At 44.4% G+C, this 25009-nt stretch overlaps 1 protein-coding gene across 1 annotated transcript; it reads left to right on the forward strand.

Annotated features, from left to right (window-relative positions):
* Window positions 1-691: 691 nt before the first annotated feature.
* kiaa0930 lies at window positions 692-23744 on the forward strand. Its single transcript, XM_072377615.1, has 10 exons — window positions 692-1218; window positions 12198-12346; window positions 16747-16851; window positions 19774-19851; window positions 19934-20035; window positions 20914-21054; window positions 21952-22140; window positions 22213-22372; window positions 22452-22607; window positions 23618-23744. Exons 1-10 carry the CDS (start codon window positions 1074-1076, stop codon window positions 23656-23658), a joined length of 1266 nt encoding a protein of 421 aa, XP_072233716.1. The 5' UTR covers window positions 692-1073; the 3' UTR covers window positions 23659-23744.
* The last annotated feature ends 1265 nt before the right edge of the window (window positions 23745-25009 follow it).

The raw sequence follows: 25009 nt of genomic DNA on the forward strand, positions 1-25009 counted from the left end.
ACACAAATTCAGCCAGAATACTGAAGGAGAGAATTAAAGGTAATATTTAAATGAAAAAACTAAAATATTAGTGTCTTATTGTTGTAAATGTAGCACTTATCGCCCAAAAGTACTAAATAAAAGTATATTTGACGGTATAATTAAACTATATATACATATATATTGAAGGTTACTTGGTTATCATTAACATTTTGATAATTTTCTTCAAATTCAGCCATTAAGTTATGTCAGTGTTTGTGTCAGAGTTAATCTTTATTTAGATGTTTAAATATGAGTGATAAACACACACAAACAACTTTTTAATCACAAAAACATTAATACTTTTGGTCAAAGATTTGATCATTATTTCCTTCATTAGATTATTTGAGAATTTTTCTGCAGAATTTGAGAATTTTGTACTTTTTAATCACATAATTTCATTGATTTATTTAAAAAAAATCTGACTGTTTTGATTGAATAAAAAAATATTTTTAAAAAATGGATTAAAAATTCACATTGTAGTCCAAACATGTTAATGAATGTGTCATCTTTTAAAAAAAATATCTTGGAATATATCAGACTTGTACTTTAAAGTCACAATTCTGACACGCTAAAAATAAATAAATTCCGCTTATTCTGTTGTGTTTTAATCTGTGTGGGTTTTGTTTGACTTTTAATCAGGCGGCAGCGGGCCTCCCCGGTCAGTGAATGTGACGGGGTACCGGGTCCTCTCTTACACCTCTCCATGCTCCGGGTTCATCCGGCGTGTGAGAGCAGTTCTGCTGCGCTGTCTCTTTAAGAGCCTCATATTGTTACCGGAAGTGTAAGGGGTGTTTCCAGCTGATCCGCACAACAGAAGGACTCGAGGCTCCCTCAGTAGACCGACCTGCCCGCGCTGTTCTCGGGCACTCCAGCAGGGCGCACCGGTCGTGACCTCCGGCAGCGCCGCGGGAAGAGTCCTCTCCGGGACAAATTAGACGGAAGAACCAGGGCTGGGGGGGAATCCTCGGTGCTCCCCTCCCGCGCTCCTTGTAGCCGTCAGTTAGCTGCCGTCAGCCGGTGTTAGCCTGGACTGTCATGATCCCAGCTCGGAGATGGCGTCCTTCCCCGGTTTGTGTAAGGCTGTCGGGCCCGCGGAGGAGGAGAACGGAGAGCTGGACGGCTCCCTGCAGCAGATGCTGAAGGCCATCGCCGACGAGAGGAACCGACTGAACAGCCGACAGGAGATCAGCGGACTCGGTGAGTCTGTGGCCCTGACGCTGTTGCAGGAGGCTTTTTATCCACCTGAGACGCTCAGGTGCGCCCACCAATCACAGGGCAGATGCAGGTCTCTGGTTGGAGAATCAAAGCCTGCGTTAATTCGTTGTATTTTGCTCGTTTGTTTGTGACTTTCTGTGCTAAATCCAGGTGTTATGGGGCCTCGGGTTCACTTCACAGGTGAGGGGCCCAAAATGAAACTGTCAGACTTTATATTAAAACTGGAGCAGGGGTTCTTGCTGTGATTTAAGTCAAAATCCTTCTTCTTCTTCAACATTTTAGGGGGATTTGTCCAGATTTAGGGTATCAAAACGAGTGGTTAAACTCGTAATTAATCAATTATGCTTCTGATTAGTTGGTGATATGAAGCTTTCTGATCAATTGAACTTTAGAACAAATGAGCTCCATGTGAGGTGTAATAAAGTAGGTTTAAAACGCAGATTTCCCCCCTGAGCTGAGCTTCCTCTTGTTGTCTTGTGGTGCTGGTTCTCCCACTTCCTCTTAGGATTCCTGGAGGATGGCCAGAAATGCTTAAATGTCCTTTAAATGTCCAAAATGTAGCTTTACAACGCAGATTTAAAACTGTCTTCTGTGTTTACTGATAATTCAGTAAGAAATAAATCAATAAATCAGTTGTAGCTGTTAAAAGGCTGAAATCAAACACTAAATTATACATTTTAAGTTTAATAAAACTACTTGGACATTTAAAAATGTCTTCTACACAAACCTGTGGCTCGTTTAATCGGTTAGTTTCCAGGTTGGTACCATAGTCAAATGCTGTGATGTCACTTCCTGTTACCCAGCTAGGTCTTTGTTGATTGGCTGGGAGAAATCCAATGCGTCTCGACAGCCTCGGAGCGAAGGAGGAGGCCAGTTTCCAAACATGTTCTTTGCCTAAAAATGGATCAAATACAACTTTACAACATATGACTTCTGAAATGGTTCTGGTTCTAAAGCCAGATTTACTCACAGAACCTCGAGCTTTGGACCATTATTGTGTTCGTTAGACGTAAACAGTTTGAATAAAGTTGTCGTGATTGAAATTATGTCACCAGCTCTTCTTTAATTGACCAAAACAACATTATTTTAGGCGTTTTAAGAGGTTTCTTTGGGTGGTCTCTCTTCTTTAAAGCAGCGTATCCCATCACTGATCACTGATATCAACCCTTGAACTGATTGATCAGCGATCGTGTCGGGAGTATCTGATCGGTTCTTTCACTTCGTGATGGTTTCTTGGTCTCTATGCAAACCCTGTGGCTCAATTCTTCCTGCAGTGATGTTCGAGCTCTTCTTCGTTGGTGGTTTTCAGATCCTTAAAGTAAAAGAGGAAATGCCAACAGTCTGGCTCCAAGTGAAGTTGGATAATCACAGGATGCTGTTCAACAAAGTTCCTCATGTGAAAGTACCGAGAACCTCTGGTTCAAGGCAGCATCAGATTGACCTGAAACGCAGATCATCAGTTAAAGCAGAAACATCAACGGGATTCGGGATAAATTCAGGAACCTGAATAATTTGAGCTGAACAGTTTATTCGACCAACATTTGGTGATTTAGATCTGACGGAGGACAGTGCTAAGCTAGTTAAAGACTCATGAAGCTGTTGAATCTAAGTCCAGTTTGCTATGTTGATGTTAGCTTTTAGCTTGTTTTAGTTTGTTTTAGCTTCTTTTAGCTTGTTTTAGTTTGTTTTAGCTTGTTTTAGCTTCTTTTAGTTTGTTTTAGTTTGTTTTAGCTTGTTTTAGCTTGTTTTAGTTTGTTTTAGCTTGTTTTAGTTTGTTTTAGCTTCTTTTAGCTTCTTTTAGCTTCTTTTAGTTTGTTTTAGCTTCTTTTAGGTTGTTTTAGCTTCTTTTAGTTTGTTTTAGCTTGTTTTAGTTTGTTTTAGCTTCTTTTTGCTTGTTTTAGCTTGTTTTAGTTTGTTTTAGTTTCTTTTAGCTTGTTTTAGTTTCTTTCAGCTTGTTTTAGTTTCTTTTAGTTTGTTTTAGCTTGTTTTAGGTTGTTTTAGCTTGTTTTAGCTTCTTTTAGCTTGTTTTAGTTTCTTTTAGCTTGTTTTAGTTTCTTTCAGCTTGTTTTAGTTTCTTTTAGTTTGTTTTAGCTTGTTTTAGGTTGTTTTAGCTTGTTTTAGCTTGTTTTAGCTTGTTTTAGTTTCTTTTAGCTTGTTTTAGTTTCTTTCAGCTTGTTTTAGTTTCTTTTAGTTTGTTTTAGCTTGTTTTAGGTTGTTTTAGCTTGTTTTAGCTTGTTTTAGTTTGTTTTAGCTTGTTTTAGTTTGTTTTAGCTTCTTTTAGCTTGTTTTTGCTTCTTTTAGCTTGTTTTTGCTTGTTTTAGCAGACTGAGATAAGAGGAAATATCCTTCAAAGGTCGTTCTGTAGAGATATTTCTGTTCCTTCATCTGTTAGGGAAGAAAGTTCAGTTCAGGCTGAAGCAACAGCTTAAAACTTTTCTAACTTTTACTAATTCAAGAAACAAACAAAGTAAATCCATCAGGATTTTTTTCCACGTTAAGCTCCAGCTGTATTGAAGTCATGCTTTTATTATTAAATTCATAATTATAATCAATAATATAAAATATCTTTCTGAAATGTTCAGTTGAATTTTAGTCTTTTATTCAGTTGATTCACTGTTTCTTTAGAGGATCGAGTACTTTTTCCCACCTGATGAGGTTACCTGCTTCTTTTTGGGGCCACAGATGCTTGTTCGGGGCCTGTTTCTGTCGCTTGGATTGCTTGTTTTTACAGAATATCTGACAACGCAGCCTATTGGCCTCTTCCTCCTGTTAAAGGTGTTCAGCTGGAGGTCTTCAGGACTCCTTTTATCGAGGAAACCTGAGAAAACTTGTTAGGTTTACCCTACAGTCAAAAGCATCATCATACGTTTCTTCTGGCTGGTAAAAGTGAGCCATGGTGGACAAAATATGTGATGAACGTTCAGAATTTTAATAATAATTGAAATGTTTCTTAATTAAAACGTTTGTCAGGTATTAAATAGCCTCAGAAGTGTTTAAATCTTATTAGTTAATAACAGATCAGCATGACGGCATCATAAAGTTTGTTAGGAGTTTAAGGACATTTCATCTCCTGGTTTGCGGTCCCACAGACATCTGAAACCTCTTTTCTAAGAATAACCTGCTGACGTCACTAATTCACAGCACAGACGGGAGAAAATAAACCGTGATGACCTCACGTCTCCTTTTGTCTCCCAGCTTAATTATGAGTCTCCTTCATAAACGAAATGTAGCTGACGGAGGAACTCTGAGCATCATGTGAAAGACGGTATTGATCCGATGGGTCACCGGATCGTCCTGATAGAAGAGTGTCAGCTGTGCAGTTTGTGGGCTGTTTCTGCCTCATCGTGCTGCCTGTTTGCTCCAATGCAGCGATCAATAGTGCTCTGTTAACGACCCATGACTTCATCGCAGCAGCCGGGCCTGTGTTCTGCGTCTGGTGTCATCTGTAATGAAGGCAAGAAAATGTCAAACTCTGCATCCAGCTGCTGAGGGTCTTATATCATCACAAACTGAAGGCACACAGCAGAACTCGGGCAGTATTTTTTATATTTTCCAGACAAAGAAAGATCCTCTTATAACGAACAATATTGGAGTGCAGAACAGGGTTCATTTAGCTTCTGCCTGTAAATGTTATTTAATTTTAAATGTAAATGGATTAGTTTGTTAAAAACAAAGCATCGAACTGTAAAAAAAAGCCCTGTTTTAATAAGTCATTACATGAGTATTGATCGGGATTTAAGGCAGAACTTTGTATTCGTGCTTTTAATTACGAGTACTTACATTTATGATGGCTGTCTCTAGTATGTCCTCAGAACGAGAGACTCAGAAATCAACTACGTTTTCACCAGCTGCAACGTGACGGACGTAGGGTCTGTGAAAGATATAGGGTATGTGGCGGACGTAGGGTACGTGGCGGACATGGGTCTGTGACAGTTATAGGGTACGTGAAAAAGATATAGGGTACGTGAAAAAGATATAGGGTACGTGAAAGATATAGGGTACGTGAAAAAGATATAGGGTACGTGAAAAAGATATAGGGTACGTGAAAAAGATATAGAGTCTGTGAAAGATATAGGGTACGTGACAGTTATAGGATACGTTGCGGACGTAGGGTCTGTGACAGTTGTGACGGGTTATAGAGTTAGCAGCTGTGAAAGTGGCGGGAAGTTTTGAAAACGAGCTTGTAAAGAAAGGAATTACCCAAATCCCTTGATGTGTTTGTCACTGCGTAGGGACGAATACGCTCATCAAAGTAGCTCATGAGACATCAGAAAAGTTTCTTATATGAATGTGGGATTAAAAGGGAAGTATAATCCCGGCCTCTTTGTCTCCCCCCTACAGTTCTGGGGGGAAACACCACTATCGTAAAAACGAACCTCTTTCTTAGCCTGAGACATGCACAGTGGTCAGGTTGTTGGCAGGAAGTACCTCACAGTGAGGTGTGTGTCCTCAGATGGTCGTCTGCAGCTGCTGACTGTGACTCTCTTATCAGGCAGCAGTGACTCGGGTCTGCACAGAAAGACACCAGCTCACCAAACCCAGAGTCTCAGTTTCAGCCTTATTGTTACTCACTTAAAGACTAAAACCTCAACACCTTCTGAAATGAGATGTTAAAGTCTGATTGAATCACAGCTGATGTTTTCATATGATCTCTCTGCTGTTGTAAGTCACTTCATCAAATTATCTTCTTTGTCCAACAAAAAAAGGACTTTTAGATGATATGTAAACAGTTTGAGCTCGGACTCAAATCTCTGTCCTTTCTTTGGGTTTGAGTTTTATTTATAAAGCCCAGAATCACAACATGCATCATCTCACAGTGCAATTCAAGCCACTTCGTTGTAGTACAATCATGTTGATTAAATTCCAAATGAGTCCAATTCTCACAGAGTTCATTAAAAAACAGTTTCCCAGCGAAGGAAACCAACAGATTGCACTGAAACTGATCCAATGCCCCGTCCACGAGGCGACAGGAGTGTTTTTAAACAGGAAAAAACCTCCATCAGAACCAGAACCAGAACCTTTCAGTAGACTTTTCTTTGGGAAATAGTTGCTGCTTCTGTTTTTACAGGGAATTCAACCACCAAAACATGAAAATTTCCCACTTTTTCTTCACCATTAAACGCCTTGTGAGGGGTTTGGTTGGAGCCCAAACAGCTGTTTCTGCTCTTCCAGCTGTTGTCAAGCTTTAGATATGGATCAGGAGGCGTCACACAGAGGAATGTGTGATAAATCATGACATGTTCATGGTGTCACATGCTTTCATTAGCAAACGGGAGCAGAAACAGCAGTTTAAGGCAGAGCGGTGAACACCATTGATTCGGGTTTAATTGCCTCATATACACTGACGTCAGTTTGCAGCTTTAATGTTGAATAAATCACTCCAGCTGAGCTCTGCTGCTCCCAGACTGTAACTGTACAGTAAAAATAGCCGATCCGACTCACGTCCTGCTGAATATTTCATGAGTCGGACGCCGTCTGGTTCAGTTTCCACTGCTCCTCACAAACATCAGGAATGAGTTCAGACTCTAAAGGTCTTCCACTGTCAATAACTAATAAGATAAACAACAGCTGATGTTTCTCTTCAGCTGGTCTCCCAACAAATTCCTCAATAAATTCGATTAAAACATCAAAGTCCCAGAAAACATTTAATGTGGCCAAACACAAACTTCCTGATTCGATTCATTCAGTCACTTCCCTCAAATCTAATGTACAAACTTCTGAAAGGAGGCTCTTGTTTCTTCCAGTATTAAGTTGAGCTGCTTTTCAGGAAACATTTCAGTGCTTTTCCACCAGCCTTCCTCCTTCTTGTAGCTCCTCCCGCAGCCTGCTCTCACCTCCAGGTGCATCTTAGCACCTGAGACCTGCTTCTGGATGATGAAATGGATCCATTTCTGGGTCAGAGCAGGAAAATAGATGTTTCCTGAACTCTTAATCACAGGAACTGGTGTGAAGGTGGTTGTAAAAGGTGAGATAAATACCAGCAGAGACGGTTTGTGGGTGAAACTGGACACTCCTGAGGCGGATCAGTGCCTCAGCACCACCTTTAGATGTCAGGCCAAACTGCCTTGTTGTTTTAAAGCTGGAGAAACTGAAGTAAAGGTTCCCTTTTTGTGCTTTTTTTACCTATTTTTTGGTTGATTCTGGTTGTTAGCAGCAATGTTGGTGTATTTAGACGTGATCTGGACCCCCCCAGGTGAAGGAACTGGTTTCTATCTTCAGGATGGAGCAAATTTTACCAACAGCAGACCATTTGATGGGTGTTCATGATCATTCTTGTGCTTATTTCTGATGTCAGACGGCTCAGAGGCCGGCTGTCCTTCTTTAACAGTAACAACTGGGACAGAATAAACCTAAAGGTTCATTTTGGGCTGTTAAAAACATCGACTTGGGTTAAAAAAGTCGTTTGGAGGGATGATAAAAAGGAAAAGACCTCATCCATTCATTCAGCCTGAACACATGACAGAAGTAACACGGTCACATGATCAGATTATACTCATTTAACGATTATGAACAAACATTCTTCACTTTTTATTCTAAATAACTTTATTGACACAACAGACCTACAAAGTTCATATTTATATTAAACATACAAGTGTCTAATTAAACTTGCTGGTGTAAAAATTACATTTTTTTTTTTAAAAATTAAAAAAAAGGGGGATACAGCTATTTTTATTCGAGTCATTTTAAAAATGTGCATTTCAATGATTAAAATGATTGTTTTATGTGGTACGGGATGTCAGAACAAAGCTGAGGATGGTGTCAGACTCCGACAGGTGGAGTAGCCATATAAGGAAGTATTTTCCTTTTATGGCAACAGTTTTTATGCATCATATGATCTGATCTGAGGTACAGCCTGAGACTGACCCGTCTTTATTTCACCAATACTTTAAGAAGAATGAATGAATGAACGTGTGCTATAGCTCTGTTAGCTCATAGCTCTGTTAGCTCATAGCTGCTGTTAGCTCATAGCTCTGTTAGCTGATAGCTCTGTTAGCTCATAGCTCTGTTAGCTCATAGCTGCTGTTAGCTCATGGCTACTTGCAGCTATAGGAGAGCTAACGGAGGGATTTCTACACAGGCACTCTACTGGGACCACTTCATCCACACGCCCCCCTGCAGCACAGTTTATTCACTCCGTGCTCTGTGACAGTCGGCTAACTTCACACAGAGTTTGCTGCTGATAGTTTTGTGCAACATGGCAGGATATTTATCAGATTTTGAGTCAGATGGACGTTCTTACCGGAGTGAATAAACTGTGCTGCAGGGGGCCGTGTGGATGAAGTGGTCCCAGTAGAGTGCCTGTGTAGAAATCCCTCTGTTAGCTCTCCTCTTCCTTGCCTCAGGAAGGGAAGAAGGAAGGAAGCTAGGAGGGACCAGAAGGATGCTAGCAGAGAACAGAAGGAAGCTAGGAGAGAACAGAAGGAAGCTAGGAGGGACCAGAAGGATGCTAGCAGAGAACAGAAGGAAGCTAGCAGAGAACAGATGGAAGCTAGGAGAGACCTAAAGGATGCTAGGAGAGACGGGAAGGAAGCTAGGAGAGACGAGAAGGAAGCTAGGAGAGACCGGAAGGAAGCTAGGAAAGACCAGAAGGAAGCTAGGAGAGACCGGAAGGATGCTAGGAGAGACCAGAAGGAAGCTAGGAGAGACCGTAAGGATGCTAGGAGAGACCAAAAGGATGCTAGGAGAGACCGGAAGGATGCTAGGAGAGAGCAGAAGGAAGCTAGGAGAGAACCGAAGGAAGCTAGGAGAGACCAAAAGGATGCTAGGAGAGACCGGAAGGATGCTAGGAGAGAGCAGAAGGATGCTAGGAGAGAACCGAAGGAAGCTAGGAGAGAACCGAAGGAAGCTAGCAGAGAACAGAAGGAAGTGGAGGTTTTAGGCCGTAGAGACACTTTTTCAGGTCTGTATTTTATTTTATTTTTTGGCCAAATTTGTCTAATTTCTGTTGAAATGTCAGCAGAAGGACCGTCCTACTGTCCTTAATGTGCCTCTGCCCATCAGAGCAGCTTCTTATACGATTACTGGATTAAATAATCAATAGAATACTGAAACACGGGGGTCTGATCATCAGTCCCCACACTGCAAACTGGATTTAAGGTGGAAATGTGAATTCATCTGATCCCACAGAAGATGTTTCAGGTAAGATGGTGAAAACAGGGGAACTTTGACAGGGATTGAAGGCTGATTTCAGGGGAGTTTGACTCTTTCCAAAGAGCAGAAAACCCCTGATGGGGACCAGCCAGCAGCGTTCTTCCTGTTTTTGTCTCTTTATTTTGTTTGTTGGTGTCTAATTCTTTTGAAATGTCAGCCGAACCACCATCATGCTGTCCCAGTAGAGTGCCTGAGTAGAAATCCCTCCGTTAGCTCTCCTATAGCTGCAAGTAGCCACATAACAGCAGCTATGAGCTAACAGAGCTATGAGCTAACAGCAACTATGAGCTAACAGCAGCTATGAGCTAACAGAGCTATGAGCTAACAGCAGCTATGAGCTAACAGCAGCTATGAGCTAACAGAGCTATAGCACACGTTCATTCATTCATTCTTCTTAAAGTATTGGTGAAATAAAGACAGATAATGCCTTATTTAGAGGCTAAAACACCGGAGTTCCCCTTTAAGGCGGTTCTACGTCGACATACAGCCTGAGACTGACCCCTTAGGGCGGTAGATCTTTACTGGCCGGATAACTCTTGAGGTTTTCTGTTCATCCTTCTGATGCCCCCCCGCTCATCCAGGTCAGCGGGGCGTTGATATCGCATCACTGGGCGCCGTATAACTGCCAGCAGAACAAACGTGGCCCGGGACCCGGCTCACTTTCTTCAGATGAGTGATCCTGAGCTTGGCTTCATACACAGTTAAAGTATTTTTAAAGCGGATATATGAATAGAGCAGGACTTTTATCAGGTCAGATGTGTTGTTTCTTACTTTCTGGAAGCGTCTTCGGCTCCGTTTGCCAGCAGCTCGTGTTGGCGGGCTCACCTCTGCGTGAGGACGGCGTCCCTCATGCCAAACACGACTGGACGAGGGCCAGAGGTCGTCTGGTTGGCCGGCAGCCTGAACACACCGGTGTTGTGTGAACAGCTTCCCTTCGGGTCAAACTTTTTAAATTACGACTTTAATTGGCCGACTTCAGGTTGTTGGCGAGGCTGATGGTCACAGCTTTGGTGTTTACTGTCGAAACGACACAGAAATGACACCAAAAGGACGCCGTTTTGATGATAAATGAGGAATTAAAAGCCCCCATGAAGCCATTTCTCCTCCAAAATGATCTTTTCTTCACATCATCACTGATTATCTGAAATGTTTACATTTGAAAAACAGTCAAACGTTTAATTAGAATCAGTTTCCTAATAAGGAAAAGAATCTCTGCTGCTTTTTCCTGAGTGTTTGACGTGTTAAAAGTCATTATTTGAGGTTAAATGAATAAATGTAGATTGTACATTTAGTGTTTCTGTTGTGATCCATGAATAGATTGAGTTAAAACAGGCGTTCCCTGCATCAGCCGGTAAATCTGTGCGTTGCCTTCTCAGTCAAAGCCGAGTTAACGGACCTTGGTCGTGTTTCCACAGCTGGATCAGAGCGGATCAAAGCTAACCGGGTTCCCTGCTCAGATAAGTGAAATGAAACGAGGCGCCGGTCACAGATCCACTTCACCACAGCATGTTGGGATGAAACCTTTTTGCATTGTTGCTACAGTAGCCCAGAGGGGACAAACCGCTCGGTTCCCCTGCTCCAACACTCCTGGTTCGGATGAATGGATCCTGAACAGAACCTTCTGCAGAACCTGATGATCCTGTGTGAGAAAAGTTTGCTTATTACCATTAAATGAAAGTCACAGCCAGAGCGGCCATTTTAAATATCAAAACCTCTCAAGGAGAAGTTGGGAGACAAAGAGAGCCGTGTTTTAAGAACTGATCGTTATCTTTATAGCTCCCCAAATAAGGAGATAAAACTCAGGAGATAAACCAGACCTGGGCACATAGAGGATTGGATGTGTCACCTAATAAAAGGTAAAGGGAGGCAAACACTCGTTGGAGAGAGAAGGTTCCTGTGTTGTTCTCCCCTCTGAGGGATTTCTTGGTTTCGTACCGTTGTCTGTGAGTGAATTTTTCTAACATCCTTCCAGCCTCTGGCTGTGAGCCGGTCAGATCTGCATCTCATGATGGTGACTTAATGTTACTAATAGCAGGTTTTACAATGAGGCAAATGGCAGGAAGTGTTAGTTCAATTCAATTCAATTCAATTCAGTTTTATTTATAAAGCCCCAGATTACAACAATTGTCATCTCAAGGCACTTAAGTAAAATATGCAAATTTTCTTTTTAAAAAATGCAAATGAGGGGGCGGGGCTTCGGTAATATGCATAAAGATGTATGTCTCTGTTTGACAGCTGTGTGTTTCTGCTTAATTATGCAAATGAGGGGGCGGGGCTTCAGTAATATGCATAAAGATGTATCTCTGTTTGACAGTCGTGTGTGTTTCTGCTTAATTATGCAAATGAGGGGGCGGGGCTTCAGTAATATGCATAAAGATGTATCTCTGTTTGACAGCCAGTGTGTGTTTCTGCTTCATTATGCAAATGAGGGGGCGGGGCTTCAGTAATATGCATAAAGATGTATGTCTCTGTTTGACAGCCGTGTGTGTTTCTGCTTAATTATGCAAATGAGGGGGCGTGGCCTCAGTAATATGCATAAAGATGTGTGTCTCTGTTTGACAGCCATGTGTGTTTCTGCTTAATTATGCAAATGAGGGGGCGGGGCTTCAGTAATATGCATAAAGATGTGTGTCTCTGTTTGACAGCCGTGTGTGTTTCTGCTTAATTATGCAAATGAGGGGGCGTGGCTTCAGTAATATGCATAAATATGTATGTCTGTTTGACAGCCGTGTGTTTCTGCTTAATTATGCAAATGAGGGGGCGGGGCTTCAGTAATATGCATAAAGATGTGCGTCTCTGTCTGCTTTAAGGCTGCTTTAAGGATGACCGCATCGTGTTCTGGACCTGGATGTTCTCCACCTACTTCATGGAGAAGTGGGCGCCTCGACAGGACGACATGCTCTTCTACGTCCGCAGGAAGCTCGCCTACGTCAGCGCAGACAACAGCGAGGGCAAGAAGGTGAGAAAACGTCAGATTTACAGAACCTCACATCTGAGAAGGAGATGAATCACAGACGTGTCTGGATCACCTGACCAGCTGAGCTCAGACGCCGTCTTTAAGCTCCTTTAACTCTGATTCTGTCAGATTATAAAGTAGGGTTCACTGGTCTTAATGCGCTGATTTTAGACCCAGTTTCTGACCAAAGAAAGAAAAATATGTGCATGAGAGCATGATTTGGGTCTGAATGTCCTTCTCTACTAGTTTCCTTCTCTCCTAGCTTCCTTCTCTCCTAGCTCCCTTCTCTCCTAGCCCCCTTCTCTCCTAGCTCCCTTCTCTCCTAGCTCCCTTCTCTCCTTGCTCCCTTCTCTCCTAGCTCCCTTCTCTCCCAGCTCCCTTCTCTCCTAGCTCCTTTCTCTCCTTGCTCCCTTCTCTCCTAGCTCCCTTCTCTCCTAGCTCCCTTCTCTCCTAGCTTCCGAGTTTCCTTCTCTCCGAGCTCCCTTCTCTCCTAGCTCCTTTCTCTCCTTGCTCCCTTCTCTCCTAGCCCCCTTCTCTCCTAGCCCCCTTCTCTCCTAGCTCCCTTCTCTCCTAGCTTCCGAGTTTCCTTCTCTCCGAGCTCCCTTCTCTCCTAGCTCCCTTCTCTCCTAGCCCCCTTCTCTCCCAGCTCCCTTCTCTCCCAGCTCCCTTCTCTCCTTGCTCCCTTCTCTCCTAGCTCCCTTCTCTCTTCTCTCCTTGCTCCCTTCTCTCCTAGCTCCCTTCTCTCCCAGCTCCCTTCTCTCCTAGCTCCTTTCTCTCCTTGCTCCCTTCTCTCCTTGCTCCCTTCTCTCCTAGCTCCCTTCTCTCCTAGCTCCCTTCTCTCCTAGCTTCCGAGTTTCCTTCTCTCCGAGCTCCCTTCTCTCCTAGCTCCTTTCTCTCCTTGCTCCCTTCTCTCCTAGCCCCCTTCTCTCCTAGCTCCCTTCTCTCCTAGCTTCCGAGTTTCCTTCTCTCCGAGCCCCCTTCTCTCCCAGCTCCCTTCTCTCCGAGCTCCCTTCTCTCCTAGCTCCCTTCTCTCCTAGCTCCCTTCTCTCCTAGCTCCCTTCTCTCCTAGCTCCCTTCTCTCCTAGCTCCCTTCTCTCCTTGCTCCCTTCTCTCCTAGCTCCCTTCTCTCCCAGCTCCCTTCTCTCCTAGCTCCCTTCTCTCCTAGCTCCTTTCTCTCCTTGCTCCCTTCTCTCCTAGCTCCCTTCTCTCCTAGCTCCCTTCTCTCCTAGCTTCCGAGTTTCCTTCTCTCCGAGCTCCCTTCTCTCCTAGCTCCTTTCTCTCCTTGCTCCCTTCTCTCCTAGCCCCCTTCTCTCCTAGCTCCCTTCTCTCCTAGCTTCCGAGTTTCCTTCTCTCCGAGCTCCCTTCTCTCCTAGCTCCCTTCTCTCCCAGCTCCCTTCTCTCCTAGCCCCCTTCTCTCCTAGCTCCCTTCTCTCCGAGCTCCCTTCTCTCCTAGCTCCCTTCTCTCCTAGCTCCCTTCTCTCCTAGCTCCCTTCTCTCCTAGCCCCCTTCTCTCCCAGCTCCCTTCTCTCCTAGCTCCCTTCTCTCCTTGCTCCCTTCTCTCCTAGCTCCCTTCTCTCTTCTCTCCTTGCTCCCTTCTCTCCTAGCTCCCTTCTCTCTTCTCTCCTAGCTCCCTTCTCTCCTTGCTCCCTTCTCTCCTAGCTCCCTTCTCTCTTCTCTCCTTGCTCCCTTCTCTCCTAGCTCCCTTCTCTCTTCTCTCCGAGCTTCCTTCTCTCCTAGCTTCCTTCTCTCCTAGCTTCCGAGTTTCCGTCTCTACGAGCTTCCTTCTCTCCTAGCTCCCTTCTCTCCTAGCTTCCGAGTTTCTTTCTCTCCTAGCTTCCTTCTCTCCTAGTTTCCGAGTTTCCGTCTCTACGAGCTTCCTTCTCTCCTAGCTCCCTTCTCTCCTAGCTTCCTTCTCTCCTAGCTTCCGAGTTTCCTTCTCTCCGAGTTTCCATCCAGCAGGACTGCACCTCAGTGATTGGACAATAGATGACTGGAAGGGGGGTGTCAGTCATTCATTTGGATCCATAAAGAAAAAGTGTGCAGCATCAGGCACATCTTCTTTCTTTCTATGAGACATTTGAAAAGTTTACCTCAGATTGGTTTAACAGTCGGATGAAAACAGATTAAAGTCAGATATCCCTTTAAATACCTTCATGTTGAACTCGTCTCTCCTGCTTTCTGCTCCACAGTAACATCAGTTGTGGCTCAGGCGGCCGACTTTAGTCATTTAGTCTGACAGGAAACCGACGGTGTGTTTGTCACTTCAGGCCGTCAGTCGCTGCCGTTTCTGATCCGTCTCACTGATCAGATCAAAAAGGCCAAATGTAATAACGCAGAATGAGGCATTCGGCACCAGCAGCCGCTATCAGTTAAAGCTCGATCACTTCTGCAGCCGCTGAAGCTGAGAGAAACACAGAAATATGTGTGATGAATTCGGCAGGAAGGAAGAAAATCATGACCCGAATAAAACGGGCAAAACACAAGACGCCGAGAAGGAGAATCTCTAAAGTTATGAATAAAAAACAGCAGCTGGAGCTTCAGAATAAGAGGAAAAAGACGAGGACATGTGATCTAACCTAACAGAGAAGAAGAAAAAGCACCATGAACACAGGAGAGACTGTGATTCATCTGGAGTTTAAAACTAATAAAAAGATCCTCCTGATCCGTTTCATCTGGAGTTGGAGTGTCTTTATAATTACATTTCATGAACGCAGACTCTCTGTCTGCCTTTTGTATTTTGTCCCACACCGCCCTCCATCCCCGGTTGCCTTGGTTACCTCATCACTGTCCAGGTTCCCACCGTTGTCCTCGTCTCTGCCTCATCACCACGCAGAGAGACGGCCGACTGCTTTCAGAGGAAACTCGCTCCATCGTTTTACTTTCATGTCAAAAAAATTAATCTGAACATAAAGAGACTCTGAACATGTTTTTAGGACCTGAACTGGACATAAAATGAAACTACTGACTCACTACACGACCAAACTAACTAAATACAGCTGCAGGACCTCGACCCTCGGCCAGTAAATGCAACCAGGAACTTTTAAGTGTTTTTATTCCTTTAATTTCCAGCCAAACGCCCTGTTTTCCCCTTTAAGGAGTTACTAACTGCTAACTTCAAGTGTAAAAACGTTAAAAATTAGTTGGCAAAGTGTCTGCAGCAGGTGGCTAATTTCTGATTTACTAAAAACATTTAAAAGTTCTTTAAAACGACCAGTGGAGGGCTGTTCGTCAGCTAAATGTATGCATTTTCTTTAGCGACAGAAGCTAGGGAGGCAGTTCCCTCCTAAAAGAGCTCAGAGAGCTCTGATTGGCCAGCTCTGGTGGCCTGATGAGACTCCGCCCATCTTTCCCAAATCCAAGGCATCTCATTGGACAGTGAGTTAGCACACGCCCCTCAGTGCAGGATGAGTCATCGATGTTTTTCAATAGTTTTCCAGAGAATGACAGATTAAATCTATAAAACTACTTCACTTTCATGTCAAAAATTAATCGCAACATAAAGAGACTCTGAACTAGTTTTTAGGACCTGAACTGGACATAAAATAAAGAACAAACTAAAGCTCTGACTCACTACACGACCAAACTAACTAAATACAGCTGCAGGACCTCGACCCTCGGCCAGTAAATGCAACCAGGAACTTTTAAGTGTTTTTATTCCTTTAATTTCCAGCTAAACGCCCTGTTTTCCCCTTTAAGGGGTTACTAACTGCTAACTTCATGTGTAAAAACGCTAAAAATTAGTTGGCAAAGTGTCTGCAGCAGGTGGCTAATTTCTGATTACTAAAAACATTTAAATGTTCTTTAAAATGACCAGTGGAGTGCTGTTCATCAGCTAAATGTATGCATTTTCTTTAGAGACAGAAGCTAGGGAGGCAGTTCCCTCCTAAAAGAGCTCAGAGAGCTCTGATTGGCCAGCTCTGGTGGCCTGATGAGACTCCGCCCATCTTTCCCAAATCCAAGGCATCTCATTGGACAGTGAGTTAGCACACGCCCCTCAGTGCAGGATGAGTCATCGATGTTTTTCAATAGTTTTCCAGAGAATGACAGATTAAGAAAGCTACAAAACTACTGACAGATGAGAGTTTATTGGTCGTTTTTGTACAAAACGTATCGAAAACATTTCTTTAAAATGATGAATGGAAAGTTCAGGTTTGGCTTTTTGTCCCAATATGAGGTTCGGCCCACAGAGACACAAACTCTTTGATGTCATGTGACATTTAGTCGTGTTTCTGTTCCTAAAGAGCGGCGAGTTTTTCTGTTTCACTTCCATAAAGCAGGAGGGAAACTAAACTCAGTCCAAGGTCGTTTTATTGTTTGAGGAAGTCTAATCTTCACAGCCTGAACTGGCAGTGGACCCGTTGTGCGACTGTGACCCGATCGTGGTTCTGATTCTGGTGTTTCAGGTGGAGGTGGAGGTCTACAGGAGGGACTCAAAGAAGCTGCCGGGCCTCGGAGACCCCGACATCGACTGGGAGGAGAGCGTCTACCTGAATCTGATCCTGCAGAAGGTGAAGAGCAGCCACAGCGTAACTGATCACAATCGTGTCATCAATAGCTCTTAGATATTAGATAACTTCACAGAGAACAGAACCAATTATTGGTTTTGGGTCGAGTTGATACTAAAAAGGTTTAGATTAAGATTTAAAGCTAAAACTTGACTGGAATTGGTCTGGTTTTAGAGTGGATTTAGACTCCTTTCGGACTTGAGAGTGTTCTGGTTGCAGGTTTCAGCTGGTTTGTTGTCCAATTTCTGGACAACAAGGTTTTAAAATGTTGTTTAATTGGTTTTAGACTGGGTTTAGGTTTGGTTTAGGACTGAAGAACTTCTGGCTGTGATGCTAAAAAGGTTTAGATTAAGATTTAAAGCTAAAACTTGACTGGAATTGGTCTGGTTTTACAGTGGATTTAGACTCCTTTTGCACTTGAGAGTGTTCTGTTTGTAGGTTTCAGCTGGTTTGTTCTCCAATTTCTGGACAACAAGGTTTTAAAATGTTGTTTAATTGGTTTTAGACTGGGTTTAGGTTTGGCTTTAGGACACTTTTGGACTTGGTTTTAAACAGGTTTTGGATGTGGGGTTTGGTTTAGGACTGAAGAACTTCTGGCTGTGATGCTAAAAAGGTTTAGATTAAGATTTAAAGCTAAAACTTGACTGGAATTGTCTGGTTTTAGAGTGGATTTAGACTCCTTTTGGACTTGAGAGTGTTCTGGTTGTAGGTTTCAGCTGGTTTGTTGTCCAATTTCTGGATAACAAGGTTTTAAAATGTTGTTTAATTGGTTTTAGACTGGGTTTAGGACACCTTTGGACTTGGTTTTAAACAGGTTTTGGATGTGGGGTTTGGTTTAGGACTGAAGAACTTCTGGCTGTGATGCCAAAAAGGTTTAGATTAAGATTTAAAGCTAAAACTTGACTGGAATTGGTCTGGTTTTACAGTGGATTTAGACTCCTTTTGGTCTTGAGAGTGTTCTGGTTGTAGGTTCCAGCTGGTTTGTTGTCCAATTTCTGGACAACAAGGTTTTAAAATGTTGTTTAATTGGTTTTAGAGTGGATTTAGACTCCTTTTGGACTTGGTTTTAAACAGGTTTTGGATGTGGGGTTTGGTTTAGGACTGAAGAACTTCTGGCTGTGATGCTAAAAAGGTTTAGATTAAGATTTAAAGCTAAAACTTGACTGGAATTGGTCTGGTTTTAGAGTGGATTTAGACTCCTTTTGGACTTGAGAGTGTTCTGGTTGTAGGTTTCAGCTGGTTTGTTGTCCAATTTCTGGACAACAAGGTTTTAAAATGTTGTTTAATTGGTTTTAGACTGGGTTTAGGACACCTTTGGACTTGGTTTTAAACAGGTTTTGGGTGTGGGGTTTGGTTTAGGACTGAAGAACTTCTGGCTGTGATACTAAAAAGGTTTAGATTAAGATTTAAAGCAAAAACTTGACTGGAATTGGTCTGGTTTTAGAGTGGATTTAGACTCCTTTTGGACTTTAATGTTCTGGTTGTAGGTTCCAGCTGGTTTGTTGTCCAATTTCTGGACAACAAGGTTTTAAAATGTTGTTTAATTGGTTTTAGACTGGGTTTAGGACACCTTTGGACTTGGTTTTAAACAGGTTTAGGATGTGGGGTTTGGTTTAGGACTGAAGAACTTCTGGCTGTGATGCTAAAAAGGTTTAGATTAAGATTTAAAGCAAAAACTTGACTGGAATTGTCTGGTTTTAGAGTGGATTTAGACTCCTTTTGGACTTTAATGTTCTGTTTGTAGGTTTCAGCTGGTTTGTTGTCCAATTTCTGGACAACAAGGTTTTAAAATGTTGTTTAATTGGTTTTAGACTGGGTTTAGGACACCTTTTGGACTTGGTTTTAAACAGGTTTTGGATGTGGGGTTTGGTTTAGGACTGAAGAACTTCTGGCTGTGATGCTAAAAAGGTTTAGATTAAGATTTAAAGCTAAAACTTGACTGGAATTGATCTGGTTTTAGAGTGGATTTAGACTCCTTTCGGACTTGAGAGTGTTCTGGTTGTAGGTTTCAGCTGGTTTGTTGTCCAATTTCTGGACAACAAGGTTTTAAAATGTTGTTTAATTGGTTTTAGAGTGGATTTAGACTCCTTTTGGACTTGGTTTTAAACAGGTTTTGGATGTGGGGTTTGGTTTAGGACTGAAGAACTTCTGGCTGTGATGCTAAAAAGGTTTAGATTAAGATTTAAAGCTAAAACTTGACTGGAATTGGTCTGGTTTTAGAGTGGATTTAGACTCCTTTTGGACTTGAGAGTGTTCTGGTTGTAGGTTTCAGCTGGTTTGTTGTCCAATTTCTGGACAACAAGGTTTTAAAATGTTGTTTAATTGGTTTTAGACTGGGTTTAGGTTTGGTTTAGGACTGAAGAACTTCTGGCTGTGATGTTTTAGAAAAAGTTGTTTTTATACTACATATATATGCATAATATTTATTCATTTATTCATTTTAAACAATCCTTTTAGAATCAAACTCCATCATGGAAATACTCCACTGCAGTCAGCTCTGCTAAAGCTTCATTATTTAACATTTTAATGTGGGTTTTAGACCCAGAAATGGCTTTACTCCATCTTTTCTCTCTGAAATTCCTACACCAGAGGGCTCTGAGGCCTTCAGATCAGCACACCTCAGCAGTACTGAGGTTCAGGTAGAAACAGTTCCAGTTACCCCCCAAATATGAACTTAAAACTCGCTCATTCAGGTTGGCTTTGGAGTTTTTTTGTTCCTCTTTTATCTGTTGGATGCTGTGAAGCTCCATATAAACATGTTGGATGCAGAAGGTCTTCATGGATCTGGTTTGATGTTTGGACTTAAACCAAATCCAGCTGCAGGTGATCGGTCTGGTAGATCCAGTTATTTCCAGTTGACATGAAGGCAGGTGGCTGCAGCTTCAGGCCACTGATGAACTCACTGTGACACCTGTTGTCTTCCAGCTGGACTACGTGGTGACGTGCGCCGTCTGCACGCGCTCAGACGCAGGAGACATCCACATCCACAAGAAGAAGTGTCAGGTAGGAGGTCTCAGCTGTCAGCAGCAGCTCGGCACGCCGTCTGGATTTCACCCATCGTGTTTTCTCCGCCCTCCTCTCGCAGGAAGTGTTCGCGTCTCCCAGCAAACACGCCATGGACAGCAAGGGAGAGGAGTCCAAGATGAGCTACCCCAACATCTTCTTCATGATCGATAACTTCGAGGAGGTAATGAGCGCCTTCTGCAGCGCTGAACCGGAGCTCGCTCTGAGGTTCCTGTGTCCAGGCTGGTTTGATTAATGACCCGAGACGATAAAACAGTCCGTTTAGCACCGGATCAATCAGGGCTTTATCCACACACTGTGAGGCAACATCCTGATCAATGGATTAAAGGATCTGCAGAGTGATTAGCGTACGCTCAGAACAAACAAAACACATTTAAACATCTGTTGTGTGTGTTTAACGTGGACATCTGTATGTCCCCAGCACCCGGAATTATTTTTATTATTATTATTTTAAGTCGGGCTTTGGTCTGGCTCCTGTCGGGCTCCGATAGGGCTCCGGTCGGGCTTTGGTTGGGCTCCGATAGGGCTCCGGTCGGGCTTCGGTTGGGCTCCGATAGGGCTCCGATAAGGCTCCGATAAGGCTCCGGTCGGGCTCCGGTCAGGCTTTGGTCGGGCTCCAGTCGGGCTCCAATAGGGCTTCGGTCGGGCTCCGATAGGGCTCTGGTCGGGCTCCGATAGGGCTCTGGTCGGGCTCCGATAGGGCTCTGGTCGGGCTTTGGTCGGGCTCCGATAGGGCTCTGGTCGGGCTCCGATAGGGCTCTGGTCGGGCTTTGGTCGGGCTCCGATAGGGCTCCGATAGGGCTCTGGTCGGGCTCCGATAGGGCTCCAATAGGGCTCTGGTCGGGCTCCAATAGGGCTCCGATAGGGCTCCGATAGGGCTCTGGTCGGGCTCCGATAAGGCTCCGGTCGGGCTCCGGTCAGGCTTTGGTCGGGCTCTGATAGGGCTCTGGTCGGGGTTTGATCAGCACCCGGAATCCATAATTATTTTAAACAGGAGACGTGTTCCTGTCCAGCTTCTGTAATGTGAACCTGTCTGTGCAGGTGTTCAAAGACATGACGGTGGGCGAGGGCGAGATGGTGTGCGTGGAGCTGGTGGCGAGCGACAAGAGCAAGACCTTCCAGGGTGTCATCTTCCAGGGCTCCATCCGCTACGAGGCGCTCAAGAAAGTGTACGACAATCGGGTGAGACGGCGCCACACAGACACGCTGCCAACAGCAGGTTAACATCTGCTCACCTCGTGAGAAGTTTGAGGGGAAACAAAACTTTCTGAGGTCACAAACTGTAGGTCAGTTAATGTTAAAGGGAACATGGACCAGTGAGGCTTGAAGGTTTGTTCTTACATTGAAATGTGTTGTTAAAACACAGGAAGTCATTATCAGCATTAACTGGTGCGATTAACCTCACTAGTTTACTATTGTGATTAAATTAATCGCAGTTAACTGGTGCGATTAACATCACGGGTTAATTAGTTAGATGAATCGCGATTAATCGCAGTTAACTGGTGCGACTAACGTCACGAGTCAATTAGTTAGATTAATCACAGTTAACTGGTGCGATTAACGTCACGAGTCAATTAGTGAGATTAATCACAGTTAACTGGTGCGATTAACGTCACGAGTCAATTAGTTAGATTAATCACAGTTAACTGGTGCGATTAACGTCACGAGTCAATTAGTTAGATTAATCAGTTAACTGGTGCGATTAACGTCACGGGTTAATTAGTTAAATTAATCGCAGTTAACTGGTGCGATTAACGTCACAAGTTAATTAGTTAGATTAATCACAGTTAACTGGTGCGATTAACGTCACGAGTTAATTAGTTAGATTAATCGCAGTTAACTGGTGCGATTAACGTCACGGGTTAATTAGTTAAATTAATCGCAGTTAACTGGTGCGATTAACGTCACGAGGTAGTTAGTGAGATTAATCGCAGTTAACTGGTGCGATTAAACATTTTAATGCATCATCTGGGTCTGTTTATCTGAAGCTGTCCCGTTAGCTGTGACTGGAGGTCATAGTTTAACCTCACTGTTAGTGTTCAGTTTTAGGTTTTACTGAGGTGTGTGCGTGCGCTGCAGGTGAGCGTCGCTGCTAAGATGGCCCAGCGAATGTCTTTCGGCTTCTACAAGTACAACAACATGGAGTTTGTGAGGATGAAGGGGCCGCAGGGCAAAGGTCACGCAGAGATGGCCGTGAGCAGGGTGCCGACAGGCGACACCTCCCCCTGCGGCACCGAGGAGGACCAGGTGTCCCCCGTGCACGAGAGGGTGAGGAAACGCATCAGCCCTAAGGTTTTCTCACGTTCTGATGTTCCAGACACTGAAGGTTTCTCCCTCCAGGTGACGTCGTTCAGCACGCCTCCGACCCCGGAGAGGAACCGTCCCTCCTTCTTCTCTCCGTCTCTCAGAAGGAAGGTGCCCAGGAACCGGATCGCAGAGATGAAGAAGTCTCACTCCGCCAACGACAGCGAGGAGTTCTTCAGGGAGGAGGAAGACGAAGGTGAGGACGGGTCGCACCGGTTCCTTTCATTCAGACCGGTTCTGTCCGGTTGTGAACTCCGTTTTCTCTCCATCCTCAGACCTTCACGGCGCCACCAACCTTCGCTCGCGCTCTCTGTCGGGAACCGGACGCTCTCTGGTGGGCTCGTGGCTCAAACTGAACCGGGCCGACGATTACTTCCTGCTTTACTCACACCTGACCTACGTCACGCTGCCGCTGCACCGCATCACCACAGGTCAGAGGTCACTGCACGCCCAAACTGCAGAGGGTTTGGTTTTCCAGCTGGATGTGAAACCAGAAAGAGTTCTTTGTGTTCTGTGTGACTGTTATCTGCTGATCGGGCTCTGATTCGGGGTTTGATCGGGCTCTGATCCGGGCTTTGATCGGGCTCTGATTCGGGCTTTGATCGGGCTCTGATCGGACTCTGATTCGGGCTTTGATCGGACTCTGATTCGGGCTTTGATCGGACTCTGATTCGGGCTTTGATCGGGCTCTGATTCGGGCTTTGATCGGGCTCTGATTCAGCTCTGATTCGGGCTTTGATCGGGCTCTGATTCAGCTCTGATTCGGGCTTTGATCGGGCTCTGATTCAGCTCTGATTCGGGCTTTGATCGGACTCTGATTCAGCTCTGATCAGGGTTTGATCGGGCTCTGATTCGGGGTTTGATCGGGCTCTGATCGGGGTTTGATCGGGCTCTGATTCGGGGTCTGATCGGGCTCTGATTCGGGGGCTGATCGGGCTCTAATTCGGCTCTGGTCTGGGTTTGATCGGGCTCTGATTCGGGGTCTGATTCGGGCTTTGATCGGGCTCTGATTCGGGCTTTGATCGGACTCTGATTCGGGCTTTGATCGGACTCTGATTCGGGCTTTGATCGGGCTCTGATTCAGCTCTGATTCGGGCTTTGATCGGGCTCTGATTCAGCTCTGATTCGGGCTTTGATCGGACTCTGATTCAGCTCTGATCAGGGTTTGATCGGGCTCTGATTCGGGGTTTGATCGGGCTCTGATTCGGGGTCTGATCGGGCTCTGATTCGGGGGCTGATCGGGCTCTAATTCAGCTCTGGTCTGGGTTTGATCGGGCTCTGATTCGGGGTCTGATCGGGCTCTGATTCGGGGTCTGATCGGGCTCTGATTCGGGGGCTGATCGGGCTCTGATTCGGGGGCTGATCGGGCTCTAATTCAGCTCTGGTCTGGGTTTGATCGGGCTCTGATTCGGGGTTTGATTCGGCTCTGTTTGTGCCGCAGACATCCTGGAGGTGAGGCAGAAGCCCATCCTGATGACATAGCGGCGGCGCCGGACTCCCTCAGAGCACCACTTCCAAGTGCCTCCTGCATCAGGCCACAGACGACAGCGGCGCCCCCCGGTGTCCAGACGGAGACCTGCAACCAAACACCTGCTTCACCCGGAGACGCCCGAGACGCTCCGCTGACAAACCAGCCATTCAAGAAGTGCCTCCTCTTGTCCAGTTTCCTGCCGTGTTGGAGGTCATCGCCGTGTGAACGGGCCCGGCGGCGGCGTCAGGATCACATGACCTCAGTGTGCGAAGGCATCGGCTGAACTCTGAAGGAGAGGGGAGTGAAGAATGTGTGTTTTCCTGTAAATATCCTGCTGCTTTACTCACTGAGACGCCTTGACTGCAGGTGGAGCTTTTAACGGTCCGTTTGTGGGCTTTTTCTTCTGTGGCGTCGGATGGAAGGGGGCGTGGCTTCTGTTTCATCACGCAGAACTGACGGCGGGTCGGATCCACCTCACTCTCACCAGGGAAACTCACTATTTACCGTCACCACTGAAGGAAAAGTCGTTCTTTCATCCGATTAAAGTGTCACGCTTTGGTTTTCTCGTATTTACACGATTTTAAACAAATAATTAATCTTTAATATTCTGAATTGTCTCAAACTGACGAGTTTAACTTCATTGAATTAATTTGGGAAAAACTTTTACATTTTTATAAACTTCCATCTGAGATTATTAATTCTTATTGATGTTAACAAAGTGTCTGAATGACGGAGAAATACTGAAAACTTGACTTTTTTAAGTCCAAATAGTGAGATTTAAAGGTGTAAAACTGTAATAAAGAGTGGAATCTTTCATGTTTGAGTTTGACATCACGTGGATTTTTGTACAAAACAGAAACACTTCTTCAGGACTTTGACCTGATCAGGATGAAACGCTGCAGAGGACTCGGACCTTTTTCTCACCTGAACAACTGTTTCTGAAAGCCTGCTGAACTGGAGACGTCCTGAAGCCTTAAATCTGAGCAACTTTCTTCTCTTTTCACTTGGTGTTCAAACGGAAACGAAACCAGCTGAAGAAGCTTCGAGGTTCAGGCTGAAAACGGAAACACCAGAGAGCTGAAAACTCCTCTTTTTAGTCTTAAACAGACTCTTTTTTGGTCAGAAAATGTGTTAAAATGGGGAAAATGAAGGATTCCAAACTCACTTTGGTGTAAAGTTGCATTGAAATCAAAGTTTATAAAGATCAGTAACTCTGATCGGTTCCAGATAATCAATTGAAAAGGTCTCTGGTGTCTCCTGTTTTGAGGCTGATCAGCACGGACCCCTCAGCTGTTATTGATCAGTGTGAACAGACGAGCCAGTCGCCTCCTCAGTGTTATTGATGACGTAGTTTATAGATCC

This window comes from Leuresthes tenuis, unplaced genomic scaffold (genome assembly GCF_036924035.1).
Source record: "Leuresthes tenuis unplaced genomic scaffold, fLeuTen1.0.hap1 SCAF_23, whole genome shotgun sequence".
In the NCBI taxonomy this organism is placed as follows: Eukaryota; Metazoa; Chordata; class Actinopteri; order Atheriniformes; family Atherinopsidae; genus Leuresthes; species Leuresthes tenuis.

Coding starts and splice junctions, on each gene's coding strand:
- kiaa0930 (XM_072377615.1), top strand. CDS start 1,074: ATGGCGTCCTTCCCCGGTTTGTGTAAGGCTGTCGGGCCCGCGGAGGAG. Junction 16,852..19,773: donor TGAATCTGATCCTGCAGAAG/GTGAAGAGCAGC, acceptor GTTGTCTTCCAG/CTGGACTACGTGGTGACGTG. Junction 22,141..22,212: donor TGTCCCCCGTGCACGAGAGG/GTGAGGAAACGC, acceptor TTCTCCCTCCAG/GTGACGTCGTTCAGCACGCC.